Consider the following 13,989-nt stretch of genomic DNA (forward strand, 5'->3'; position numbering starts at 1 on the left):
GCACCCAACTGGACGGTAGTGAAGACTGTACATGGGAAGATGGTGGTGGCTGTGCATTCATTGGTCCTAGTATACAAGTTCTTGTTCTCAATGTGTTGCATTAGGTGAAGTTTATACGTGGGGTGACAATGATGAGGGACAACTGGGAGATGGAACAACAAATGCCATCCAGAGGCCTCGGTTGGTAGCTGCCCTTCAGGGTAAGAAGGTCAACCGTGTGGCCTGTGGCTCAGCACACACTCTCGCCTGGTCAACCAGCAAGCCCGCCAGCGCCGGGAAGCTCCCTGCACAGGTCAGTGCTGCTTGGGCCAAGTGGGTGGCACGTGCAGTAACAGAATTATGATCTCTGTATGGAACTATGCATGGGCAGGTACACACACACTTCATTCTCCCCTTACATATTTACAGAGGCATTCTACTGAAAATAATTTAGGTTCATAATGATGAAAACAGTGTCTTTAAGAACCTTAATATTCACACCAACCAACATTCGTATATATCAGTGTGTCACATTTATTCACAATCTTATAAACTATACAAAACGTTTTTGATATTACAGGCGACACATTTTCAGCTAATTTTTTTTAGTATTCTCCTTGATTTGGGTTTCGTGGCTCAGGAAAACTGGCTGGAATATTTTAAAAATAGCAAGGCTGGAGTTCTTTGGTAGCCTAGTGGTTAGATTTGTCACTGCTACAGGTCGGATTCAGTCCTTGGCCCAGGAACTTATGCAGGCCACTGGTATGGCCAGAAAAAAAGAAAATAAAAAATAAAAACAAAGTTTTTAAAACCAAACTCAGAAGTCATAGTGCTTCTCTGTTTTTGAAAACAGTATTTTCAGAACCCCTCTACTAGATTGTAGCTTATCTGTGTTTACCTCCATTGACCTAAGGCAGTTTCCCTGTTGCAGGTACCCATGGAGTACAACCACCTGCAGGAGATCCCCATCATAGCGCTGCGGAACCGGCTGCTGCTGTTGCATCACATCTCAGAGCTCTTCTGCCCCTGCATCCCCATGTTTGATCTGGAGGGCTCTCTCGATGAAACTGGCCTCGGGCCCTCTGTGGGATTTGACACTCTGCGAGGAATTCTGATATCCCAGGGAAAGGTATTCTGCTAGTACTTTTTACTATAGGTGAAATTGGCATCTTCAATAAATTTTATTATTATTTATTTATTTGCTTTTTGGGGCTGCACCTGCAACCTATGGAAGTTCCCAAGCTAGGGGTCAAATTGGAGCTGCAGCTACTAGCCTACACCACAGCAACACAGGATCAGACCCATGTCTGCGACCTATACCACAGCTCATGGCAACGACAGATCCTTAACCTACTGAGTGGGGCCAGGGATCAGACCCACATCTTCATGGATACTAGTTGGGTTTGTTACTGCTGAGCCAGACGGGAACTCCTCTTCAGTAAATTTTAATCCATCCAACAAAAATTCCTAAACTGGGAATGTATTTGATACATCTCATTCAGCAAATGTTCAATGAACATCTCCTTTGTGCCAAGCTCTGTTCTGGGTACTTAGAATGCATCCGTGACAGAGACAAAAATTTCTTACATGAAAAATGAATAACTGCATTTTCCCCTTGTAATCTGTTTCCCACCTCTCTAGAAGGGGTTCGAAAATGAAGCTTCCCTTCTTGCAGTTCTCTTTGCCTTGAGGCTTTATGGAAAAATCCCCACTGGCGACAGGAAGGAAAATAACGATATCATTTCTTCCCCAGGGATGTCCAGCAGAGGAGCCCAGAAGTTACAAATTACTTAGACAGAAGTTCTGTATCAGGATACGTAGAAATTCCTAATCAAAGGGTGGTTTAATAGGCTCTGAAAAGAATTATAAGTGAGGGCTTCTGAAAGTTGCCAGACAACTTTGACCTTGGCAATAATTTGAGCTTTGACCCATTGACCTTGGCAATAATTTGAGCTTTCTAGAAACCGAATGGGGGTTTCCCATTATTGAAAGTCATCAAGTTTCTGACAAGCAGCTTGACAGGATGTTCTAGGTGAGGTTCAATCATTGTAGAGTAGGGGGAATATCTATCTGTATAGAAGAAAAGGATAGAGGTCAGATGGAGAAATCCTAATCTTGAAGAATCTGTGACGTCTACTTGTTATCTAAGATCATGGTCTATTCTTAATGATAATAAAATTTAGATGTTTTGGAATACTGTCAAAACAGATTTTTTTCAGGATTGGCTTTATTCCCTAAAATACTTAGCTACTAGTGCACACATGTTATTTTTGTGTGGCTTAGAGACATGTAGACAGTGATGAGGTCTGTGCTGAAGGTAAGATGCCTCTGATGATGGGGAGCAGGAAAAAATTGTGGGCAGGTAAAATCCATTATTACTTCAACCATTTTTCAATACTGAAGAGGAGCAAATTTGATTTCTTTCACCATTTTTGTTAATCCATCAAAGTGGAGGTGACAATAAGCAGTAAAAGAAAAAAAGCCTCTCCTCGTAGGGCAGAAGGCTGAACATCAGGAGAGCAGGGCAGAGGGCAGGAGTAGCTGGTAGGTGTGCAAGAGAGTGGGATTTCTCCTGCACACCTAGCAGCGGTGGGGAGGCTCTGTGGTCCCTGTATGGGATGGTCTCTGTGCCGATGGAGCACCCCTGCCTTTCCTGCCTTCACAGGCTGGAGTTCTCAGGCCTGACCTGGGAGTGGGATCCAGACCCTGCTGTGCCTGACCCTACACCTCCCCCCAGCCACCCTTTCTCCAGGAGAGGGCAGGGCTGTCCACTTGGCTGGACCCTGAGGATCTCGCCACAGTTTTTGCCTCCTTTGAATGTCACTGGAGTCTCCTCCCACCTTCACATATGTGCGCCCGCATGCTCCCTGCACCCAGGTCCATACTGGTGTGGCCAGCCTGCCTGTCCCTGGGCAACGTTGGGCCCTGCTCCCTTCCCCCAATCCTCAACATCTTCACCCTGGGCATTCTGGGTTTCTTTTAGTGCATGGTGCCAATGTGTTCCTCCCTCACTGGTCTCCCCATCCCCACCCCAACCCTGGCCTACTCCCAGAGGCTCCCTGGCCCTGCTGCTGCTTTGTGGCTGGTACCTCTTCCAGGGCAGCAGTTCTGAGGTATAGTTATGGCTCCAGTCCTGCCACTGCTGGACTGTGGTTTGGCTGGGAAACCTTGGTTTTCTAGTTGATCCTTAGAGCCTGGCCTGAGACCTGTGTCAGAGCAGTGCTCCCCAGGTGCTGGCCCTCCCTCCTCTGTGTCCCTTGAGTGCTGCTGGCTGCCTTCTGCCTCCAGACAGCAGGCCCTGCTGGCCACCTGAGCCTTGGCATGGACTGGTATATGGATGCTAGGCTGCTCCCCTGGACTGCCTTACGACCTGGAAAAGGGAGTTTTCCTTCTTTTTATTTTTTTCTTTTTTGCTCTTAAGAAAATAAGATATGGAGGAATAGAAGATTTTAAACAAAAATATGATGTGAATTATCTATGGATAGTGCTTTCTGTATCACACTAAATTTTCTGTCATGTTTTAGGAGGCAGCTTTCCGGAAAGTAGTGCAAGCAACTATGGTGCGAGATCGCCAGCATGGTCCTGTGGTGGAGTTGAACCGGATCCAGGTAACAAGTGGAGGTGGTCCTTTGTTCTTAGATGTGCTGGCTTCTTGGTTGAGTCAGAGAGCAAGGGGTCACATGTGTGGGGTATCCTGTGGTGCTTGGCAATGTAAATTGTTTTCTATAGAGCAGAAAGAAGGACTTATTTCAGACAACCCAGAAGCACAAATCCAGATAATCAAAAAGGAAAAATAAAAATGATCTGTATTTCCACAACAGCAGTGATAACTGCTGCTAATATTTGGGGGCTGTGGTGAGTGGGGAGGGGGCATGTGTATGTTTGTTACAACCAGAACTGGGTGACGCTCTTGTGTCTGCCCTTCTACTCCTTAATACACTGTAAGCACCTCTCTGTCCCATGGAGTAGGACTATGGGACCGTTTATGCTCCTCAGCTGCCCATGTTGGTTTTTCCGCTGTGCCTGCCTTTCTGGGTCAGCAGGGCCAGCTGGCACAGCTCCTTCTGTGTGTCATCAGTCACCCCCTTGGGCCAGGTTCTAAGATGCAGAGTGGGTTCCCTGTTCCCACCAGCCCACACCCTCCACCTCTGATAGCTTAACCTTGCCGATTTAACTGGCCAGAATCACAGATGCCGACACTGTGTCATAGTGGTGATCAAAGAAATGAAAAGTAGGCCATCTCTGAATTTATACTGCTGCCAAATGTTTATAAGCTTTTAGAGTTAAAAAAAATTAATTAAAACGAGAGGAACCCTAGTGCCAATGCTGACATTGTGTGCACTTGGTATTTACCACATAAAGAATTCGGCTCCTCCTCTTGGAGCAGAAATAGAGCTGTGAAGAACAAATGCTTTGTTCCTAAACCTTTGTATTAACACATGATTTTTACCCTGATGTTGGTTATATGACTAGAAATGTTTCCAGAGTTAGTCTTGGGGGCATTTTTAATTAGGCTATCAAACTCTTGTCCTTTGTTGGAGAACACATGTGACTGCGCTGATGGAAGTGGTTCCTGCACCAACGTCACAGTGTTTAATGTGAAGCTGGAGGTCAGTCAGCCCGTTTCCAAACAAATGGGCTGTTTAATTAGGCTCATAAAAAAGCTTTTATTTCCCCACCCTGGAAGATCGTTTGGTTTGCACTACATTATCAGTTCATAAATACTAAAGTGTGTAAGTGAGAAAAGCTGATGGCTACAGATCATTGAGTTCAGCCAGCTGGGTGTTCCTGGATCGTAAGCTGCCTCAGGCATGCACAGGCACCATGTCGGGCCGTGGCCGACCTGAGTGTCCAACCCCAGGGCCTCAGGCCTCAGGGGACCTGGGTGACCTGGAAACCATACCAGGCACATTTTCTACTCACCGGGTGCTCAGTACCCCTTTCTTTCTCACCTTTACATCCCTAGCACAATTGAATTATGAAAATGTTCAGTGCATGTCTGCAAGAACAGCATGGGTAAGAAGATAAACACTTTTATATCTTACATTTTTTTAAAGGCACGTAAACAGCCCTCAAGGCAGCATACTGTGCACATTGACATTGGAGGGGCTGCTCCAGGCCACCCAGCAGCCCTCAGGTGCCCAGTGCTAGCTTCCCTTCAGTTCAGGGTTTCATCCCCACTTTAAAGTTAGAAAGGCCTCCGAAAAGATGGAAATAAAATAGAGCAGAGTGGTGGGGGGCATTCTGTGAATCCAGGTTGAGCACAGACACCAGCAGCCCCGTCTTCCCTGTGCTGTCCAGAGCCTCAGCCTTCTCTTCTGGGGACGCCCTTGGAGACACTTGCTTATTGTCTGTGGAATGTGCTCTAGACACACTAAAAGTACCCCAAGTTCATGGATGGCTTTTCTGTGTTTGAATTTGATTTAGTTTCATAATAGGATCTGAAAATCAATACATTAAAAATGTTAAGTTTATTGCAGATAATGTATGTTCATTTCTGAAAATTTTAAAAATTTAAATTAAAGATAAATTGCTTATATCCCTGCTGTCCAGAGGTGTCAGGTACACACGGGCCTGTCCTTTTGGTGTCCCAGCTGTATTCACAGCCATGTTCCTTTATAGCAGCAGAGAGCATCAGGCTGTGTTACTTGGCACTGTCAGCAGAGATGATATGACCTTCCACGGGGGAGGCGGGTCTCGGCCATTCCCCCCACGTAGAAGCACACCCCTCTTTCTTTCCCCTCTTCCTCTCTGTAGCTCACTCTCCCCTGGGTATGGTGCACTTTAGAGAGCTGCTATAAGGCTACATGAAACAACATAGGAGAACATGCAGCTGAATGTGTGGCGCAGAGGAAAACTCATTCCACAGAAAGCTATTGTTGTTATTGTCATTGTTCTTATATTTTTAGTCTTGAGAATGGTAATGGTAAGGAGAAATAGCTAGAACTCAACCTAGAACTCACAAAGAAGTTAAGGATGGCAAGAGTTTAGCCAGGAGAACCAACTTATAAAAGTACATTCTTACAATCATTTTTTTCTTTAACTTCTCACTTTGCCAACATTTCACACTGAGCTTCCTGGGCGATTCCAAAGCACAGCCTTTGCTGCCCACTGCATGGTTACTGAGTCTACACCGAGTGAGGGCCTCAAAGGCTATTTTTCTGATCTGTCGGGGAATCTTAACTTATGATGAGAAACATGGGTGGGACAAGCAATCGTACATGGGGGAGACAGAGTGACCCCAGGGGCTGAGTAGGATCTGTCAGGTGAGGAAAGGGGGGAGTAAGATTCTTTTCTGGCCCGGATAGTGTACCTGGGTTTAGTCCCAGAGCCACTTGGTGTGACACACACACCCACTGCTCACAGTCTGCTCAGAGGTGTCCTCAGAGCTCCTGTCCTCCTCTTCATGGTTACCGAGCGTGAGGATGAACCAGACTGCAGTGACCGTCCACCAGGGCTGCTCACAGCTCTCGCTGTGGTCTCTGATATCTTGAGGGTCTGTTTGCTTAGCCCTCACCCATCCTGACATGCTGCATGTGCTGGCAAGTGGGCCCTGGCCCCATCAGCACAGCTGGCCAGGCAGCAGTCTGTGTTGAGGGAGAGAGAGGGAACTCAAGGCTGGTTTTTGGGGTCCTTGGCAGGTGTGGGGGAGGAAGCAAGGACACAGGTCTGTCTCAGGAGGTCCAGCAGCCCTTGGCACTTGCACAGCTGTGCTCAGGGGTTGTACTTGGGTCTGCTGGGTTCTCACAGTGGCCTGAGGTAGAGGCAGCCCCACATGTGTGAGTGCTGCTTATTGTCTGCAGGGACCCCCTTTTCTCTCCCTGTGACCTGGACACAGCAGGTGAGGGTAATAGAATGGGTGATGAGCTGCAGTGCCAGTCAGCTGCTGAAGGTAGCATGTGTGCACTTTCTGCTGTGGCCCCTGTTCTGTATTTTTTCTCTCTCTATCTCTCTAGGTCAAGCGTTCAAGGAGTAAGGGCGGCCTGGCGGGCCCCGATGGAACCAAGTCTGTCTTTGGGCAGATGTGTGCTAAGATGAGTTCCTTCAGTCCTGACAGCCTCCTCCTCCCGCACCGCGTCTGGAAGGTCAAATTCGTGGGTGAGAGAGAGCTTGCGGGCACTGAGGGGCAGTGCTGGGATGGGCTGCGCAAGGAGAACCCAGGGGCCCCCAGCCGCTTCCTGTAGGACTCTTATACTGTGACCGTGAGCTGCCAACCCTGCTTTCCCTCCAGGTGAATCTGTGGATGACTGTGGTGGTGGCTACAGCGAGTCCATAGCCGAGATCTGTGAAGAGCTGCAGAATGGACTTACCCCACTTCTGATTGTGACGCCCAATGGGAGGGACGAGTCGGGGGCCAACCGTGACTGTTACCTGTTCAGCCCGGCTGCCAGGGCACCTGTGCACACCAACATGTTCCGCTTCCTGGGTAGGCCTCTTGTGTGTGTGCTATGTTGCAGTCGTGCGGCTGTGTATGCCATTAGCTTAATGGCTGCTCTGTCTTGGGGGTGGAGGTAGATATTTTAAATATCTGTTCTCAGCCTTCTCAGTGTAGCTGCTGGGACATGCAAGTCAGCCCATTAACAGCTGTATGCTAGGAGCAGGAGGTGTCTTTGGCTCTCAGAGGATCTGCATACCATGTTTTTGCATCTTGAATGTCTCTGCAGCTTGAGATCAGATCTTAGGTGATCCTGAGATTTGGCCAGTCCCTCCCACCTTTCCATTGAAGGTCTGTGTCTGTCACTTCGGGCACTGCTTGCACCTCTCCAGGCACTGCACCCACCTTCCTTGAGAAGCTCCAGTTGTTTACTTTGCCATCAAAGGAATGAGTGTGGCCACAACTGTTGGTGGAAAGAGCAGAAAAGTTACGGACATAGCCCATAGGGGACAGAAAGAAGCAGTAAATTTAGAGTAGGACAAGGTTTTAAGGACGGGACTAAGCCTAGGAGAATTAGTCTCCACCATGTTGTCGAAGTGACCAGGTGTCTTGTCATCAGTCGTGAGTATCTCCTGTCTCTTGTGCTTTGGATGAGCAGGTGTGTTGCTGGGCATCGCCATCCGGACTGGGAGTCCCCTGAGTCTGAACCTTGCCGAGCCTGTCTGGAAGCAGCTGGCTGGGATGAGCCTCACCATCGCAGACCTCAGTGAGGTACCGTCCATGAGGGAGGGGGCAGAGAAAAGTGCTATCTTGTGTGACCAGCACAGAGCTTGTTGGGTGTCCAGGTAAGAGCCTCAGTCTGTCCTGAGGTTCTGACATGCTCACAGGTGGTCAGGCTGCTGGCTGTGGGCCTCCTTCTAATGGTAGAGAGAGGGTGTGGGTACATGGTCAGTCTGCTTCTAGAACTTGATAGACCATCTGCCTTGGGGGCTTTATCCACTTGTAGTTTCATCAGATAAGAAAGCTCATCGTCTTTCCTGTGGCACAGCTGGGCCCCTGGGCAGCTGCGGGGTGGCTGAGGCTCGCGGGACCTCTCTGTGCACGGTTCCCTTGGTGCCATGCGTGCAGGCAGGACTCCTGACCAGTACCTGCTGCTCTCTAAGCAGGTAGTTTGAAGGACTTCCTTGTTACAAAGTCTTTTCTTCAGCTTCTTGGGCGAAATGCTTCCCCTGCCGTTCCTCTTTAATTTCCTGGCACGAGTGGTGTACTTGGAGCCTTGCCATGTGCCCCGCATGGCTGTGCTGGGTGTGAGCTGGGGTGTGGGAACAGCCCTGACTCAACACACGGACTCCCTCTGCCCTCGAAAGGTGGATAAAGATTTTATCCCTGGGCTCATGTACATCCGTGACAACGAAGCCACCTCAGAGGAGTTTGAGGCCATGAGCCTGCCCTTCACAGTGCCGAGCGCCAGCGGCCAGGACATCCAGCTGAGCTCCAAGTACACGCACATCACCCTGGACAACCGTGCCGAGTACGTCCGGCTTGCAATAAACTACAGGTGTGTGGTCATCTGCCCTCCAGTGTTTCAGCTCACTACCAGAAATTGGTTTGCGTGTGTGGCTGCTTTTTTTCCACAAGTAAAATTTAATGAACTTGGCTCCAGCAATTGTTGATCTATAGCCATCAAAGCTTACTTTGGGATCAGGGTCAGAGTACTTACTACTCTCATCTGAGATTCCTGGCTCTGACTTGAATTCCAAGGTGAAAAATCCCCTGTGTGGTGACTGTCCCAGCCTTTGTGTGACAGACAATAGGCACACCTTTGTGTGCCACCTCTTATGGGAGAGTGCTGTGTCCAGGTGGTCTCTGCCCCTCACTTGGCCCTCTCGCTGTCTTTCATCTGTGGTGGTTGTATGGAAGACCAGCAGTGCCCCTTGTGACCTCTACCCAGTGTCCCCAGTCCACTCAGCCTGGTCCTCGGGTGGTGTTGGGATGAGACGCTGTGCACGTTGGTTGGGCTTTGCTTGCTGGGCTCTGGCTGAGGGTGTCTTGGCCGTTGTCCTGTGCTGTCCACCTGTGTCTATTTCCGCCTGGTGCCCTGGCTCACGAGTTATGAGGACCCTGGACACAGCATCTGCTTTTCACTTACTGTAGGTGTCATGGGGCCTGGCCCTCTGATTTTTGCCTCTCTACTTCTGGCTCCTTCCTGGGGTGGAGGGAAGGGTTGAGAATTGTGTCTTGAAACATGCATAGCTTGTAGCTAGTTTTTGCAGTTATCTCCTTGTGCAGCTGATGGCCTCAGTCTGTGCAAAGCTCAGACACTCTGCAAAGCACACAGTTTGCTCATCTGTGCAGAGGCCAGATATGAGCAGAACAAGATCTACATCATCAGAGGGAGAAACACAAAGTGAGTATTTTCTTTCAGGCTCCACGAATTTGATGAGCAGGTGGCTGCTGTTCGGGAGGGGATGGCTCGAGTCGTGCCCGTCCCCCTTCTTTCTCTGTTTACTGGATACGAGTTGGAGACGATGGTATGCTGACCCCTGTGTGCTGCCACTGGGAACTGCCCTGTTCATAGTGATCCACTGAATTGGGGTCACTAGTTAACCCCTTAGTTAAATCTTGCACTTGGAGGGCTGAGGCATGCATGCTCATGCCTTTTGAATGACATAAGACATGCCTGGGCAGCAAGTGTTCCCTGCCTCCCTCTCCAGCCTCCCCTCCCCTCCTCGGGCCTCTCACAGCTGACCCTCCCCCACTGGCCCTGGTAGAAAGGAGTGGTAGACTCTGAGCTGACGTGAAGCATGTCCCTTCACAGGTGTGTGGCAGCCCAGATATCCCTCTGCACCTTTTAAAGTCGGTGGCGACATACAAAGGGGTGGAGCCCTCTGCATCCCTGATCCAGTGGTTCTGGGAGGTGATGGAGTCCTTCTCCAACACTGAGCGCTCCCTCTTCCTCCGCTTTGTGTGGGGCCGCACAAGGCTGCCCAGAACCATCGCCGACTTCCGGGGCAGAGACTTCGTCATTCAGGTACAGCTCCTACACGCTGTGGGGTCAGCCGAGGGGCGCTCCTTGTCCCCAGCCCTGCCACAGATGGAAAAGCCATTGTACCCTCCTGTTAGGTGGTTTCCCTTTCTGCTGGAAACAAAAATGAAAACATTAACTTCTTTGATCCGATAGTTCAGAATTTTATGACTACAGGTCTTGGGTACCATTACCTACTTTTAAAAGATGTATCTGTCACCACCAGAATATATTGCTATTATATCAGCTATAGCAACTAGATCTGAACTGCATCTGCAGCCTATACCACAGCTCATGGTAACACCAAATCCCCAACCCCCAGGCAAGGCCAGGGTTCAAACCTGCATCCTCATGGATACTAGTCAGATTCTTTTCTGCTGCGCCACAACAGCAACTCCCAGTTACCATTTTTTGTTTGTTTTTTACTAAAGTCCTAGGAATTAATGTGTCACACCTTTTTATTTCTAAAGTTGACTAGATTTTATGTTTTCTGGTATTTTGTTATTCTTAGCCAAAAATATGATGCTTTATGTGAATGAGTGTAATAAATGTACATAATGAATATAATAAAATAGAATACAGTTTTATCTGTCCTTGTACATAGTCTCTGATTGTTTAACATTTCTCATCAACAGGTGTTGGATAAATACAACCCTCCTGACCACTTCCTTCCTGAGTCCTACACCTGCTTCTTTTTGCTGAAGTTGCCCAGGTATTCCTGTAAGCAGGTGCTGGAGGAGAAGCTGAAATATGCCATCCACTTTTGCAAGTCGATAGACACAGATGATTATGCTCGCATAGCCCTCACAGGAGAGCCAGCTGCTGATGACAGCAGTGACGACTCGGAGAACGAGGATGTGGATTCCTTTGCTTCAGACTCTACACAGGATTATTTAACAGGACACTGAGGTGGCGAAATGCCATCCAGCACAAGACTCCACGAGCCTGAGCGAGGAGGCCAAGTGCTGCAGTTTAGAGAGCAGGGGCGCGCCATGTGCCGTGAGAAGGTTAGTCCTCTCACGTGTGGGATCGTGATCGGAGAGTTAGCCTTGCACGTGGAGACTCAGAAGGGTCCTCTCACCCATGATGCTGCATTACATATAGGACTTCTGTGTAAATGTTAAATAAACATTTACTGAAGCGTGTAAATGTTTATATCAGGACTGAATTGCAGCGTGTCCGAAATGAATAAAAAGGCTTTTTCCTTGTGGGTGCAATAGATTTTTTTTCCTTCCTTTTAAGTGTTGTGCATTGTCTTGATTGTACATTGGAAATACTGTGTAACAATTAAATCGTATTATAAATATTTCAATTAACTTTACTCAGAATTTGTTTATTAAAAGTTTTTTGAACATTAATCAGTATTACTTGAATGCATCCAGAGGTTTTTTAAACCAAAACCAAACCAAAAGGCCATCAGTCTCCCCCACTCCCCAGGTGCACATTCTAGCATATTGCGGTGTGTAACTTGAGTCTCGGCCTTTCTGTGAGTGGTATCATAACTTCTATCATGGAAAGTACTATATATAATGTTTGTGTCATGTATATGCCTAAATTTTAATTCCCTATAAATAAACATCTGTCACAAAATTGTAAACTGATCTTTCTTATCTGGTTAGACTGGAGGATATCCTGCCACCAAAAATAAACTAGTGTTTGATTCAGCATTAAATAAAGCCATTCCTGTTTAGTTAGACTTTTTTGGTTGCAAAAGCCAAACTCACTCCAGTGACAAAGGGGGGTGGTCGTCAGGAGCCTGGAAAAGTTCCAGGGGATAGGCTGGGGTCAAGAGCTTTCAGGGTCCCTTCCCTGTCCTCTACCCTGTCTACCTGTACGACCTTGGTTCCTGTCCCAGGCACTGGGGGCAGGGGAGTGTTTCTGGTCCGGCCAGCCAGCAGGTAGGATTTGAGCTGCTTGTTTCAGGGTCACATGTGAGGTGGGCTCTGCAAAGGGAAAGACGGAGACTCCACAGTAGGGAGATTGGCCGACAGGCCTGGTGCACTAGAACTTGGGGTTAACAGGACCAGATCAAGGCCAACAGCCAGTGTTTCATGTTGGCAGACTGTTTCTTTCCTCGGCAATTCAATGTGTTGCATTAGAAGACCCAGAATTTTTTTCTGAGAAATTATTCATGACCAAGTTGGTGAATACCTAGATTAGCCCTTTTTTCAACTTGTCTTAAAATTTCCATAAGCCACGAGTTGTTTTTTAATCACCATCCTTTTGTTGTCAGCTGCACAACAAACTACTCCCAAGGTCAGCAGCACACAAGAAACATTTATTTCTCTGTGTGTGTTTGGGTTGGACCATGGGTTGTGTGGGGCTCTGTCTCACTACCCTTCTGATGACCCAGGGCAGGAGGGTGAGTGAGGACAGGTATGACCTACACTCAGGCCCGCATTGTCCCCTCCACCTTCAGAGTGACAGGCTGGCAACAGCTCTGCCTCTACAACAGTGTCCTCAAGTCCTGTTCCAAGACCCTTGGGGTTACTGTGTCCTTTTCAGAGTGTCCACAGAGTTCTCCCTTTTGTTCGAGTCTCTTATGTAAAGTAATGGAGTATCCGCATATGACCTATGGACATCCTCCCATGAAGATTACTTCTGATAGCTAATGCAATGTAAGTGCTATGTAAAGAGTTGTAAATACAATGTAAATACTGTGTTAATAGTTGTCAGCAGATTTATGTTTTGCTTTTGGGAACTTCCTGGGATTTTTGTTCTAAATATTTTTTATCAGAGGTTGATTGAATCCGCAGGTGTGGAACCTGTGGATATGGATGCAGACATCCAGCTCCCGCAGTTTGTGGACTGCAGAGGCAGAAACACGAACCCAGTTATCTTAAGCCAAAGAGTAAAGAAAGAGATTGATAAAAATGTTGGGAATTCCCGCTGTGGTGCAGTGGAAACGAATCCGACTAGAATCCATGAGGATTCAGGTCTGATCCCTGGCCTTGCTCAGTGGGTTAAGGATCCTGCATTGCCACCAGCTGTGGTGTTGGTTGCAGATGAGGCTCAGATCCCGAGCTGCTGTGGCTGTGGTGTTGGTCGGCAGCTGCAGCTCTGATTCAACCCCTAGACTGGGAACTTCCGTATGCAGCAGGCACGGCCATAAAAAAGCAAAGAAAAAAAAAGCAGAAGAAGGTTAATTCCATTCTCACTAATTTTTTTTTGTTTTGCAAAATAATTTTTCAAAATAGTATCCATGTTAGTAAATAATAGGCTTGTTTTTATTTTAAAGCAAAGATCTTTAAACTTTTCAGTTTTAATTTCTAATATTGTAACATTGACACATACAATCCAGATAAAAATCATTGAAGATCCTAAAGAGTCTTTACGAGTGCAAAAAGTGTCCTAAGACTAAAACTACTGCTTCTAAGAGAGGAACCCATGAAGTCCTGGCAGAGGCTGGTCCCAGGAGGAGCAGCAGCTGGGACAGCCACTCCCACACCAGCTTAACCTCCACCTCATGGCCCTTGTGCACAGGCATTTGCCTAAGACTGATTTGCTGTGAGCTCCTTTTCTCTTTTTCTTTTTTTTTGACTTGAGGAATCCTGGAGGATTTTCTATGGCCTCCCTTAACTTCTGTGGCCCTGCTGTGACCCAGGCCCAG

At 47.7% G+C, this 13,989-nt stretch overlaps 1 protein-coding gene across 4 annotated transcripts in view; it reads left to right on the top strand.

Annotated features, from left to right (window-relative positions):
- Positions 1–11,976, top strand: part of HERC2 (HECT and RLD domain containing E3 ubiquitin protein ligase 2) — a 214,175-nt gene extending 202,199 nt beyond the window's left edge. For all 4 annotated transcript variants that reach the window (XM_047772566.1, XM_047772568.1, XM_047772567.1 and 1 more), the window contains 10 exons: positions 105–292; positions 911–1,108; positions 3,504–3,587; positions 6,936–7,077; positions 7,211–7,405; positions 8,013–8,125; positions 8,722–8,912; positions 9,780–9,885; positions 10,173–10,385; positions 11,015–11,976. In XM_047772566.1, the coding sequence (XP_047628522.1) occupies positions 105–292; positions 911–1,108; positions 3,504–3,587; positions 6,936–7,077; positions 7,211–7,405; positions 8,013–8,125; positions 8,722–8,912; positions 9,780–9,885; positions 10,173–10,385; positions 11,015–11,287 (1,703 nt within the window). In that variant the 3' untranslated portion in view covers positions 11,288–11,976. The remainder of the gene's footprint in view (positions 1–104; positions 293–910; positions 1,109–3,503; positions 3,588–6,935; positions 7,078–7,210; positions 7,406–8,012; positions 8,126–8,721; positions 8,913–9,779; positions 9,886–10,172; positions 10,386–11,014) is intronic.
- Positions 11,977–13,989: the final 2,013 nt, after the last annotated feature.

This window comes from Phacochoerus africanus, chromosome 3 (genome assembly GCF_016906955.1).
Source record: "Phacochoerus africanus isolate WHEZ1 chromosome 3, ROS_Pafr_v1, whole genome shotgun sequence".
Taxonomy (NCBI): Eukaryota; Metazoa; Chordata; class Mammalia; order Artiodactyla; family Suidae; genus Phacochoerus; species Phacochoerus africanus.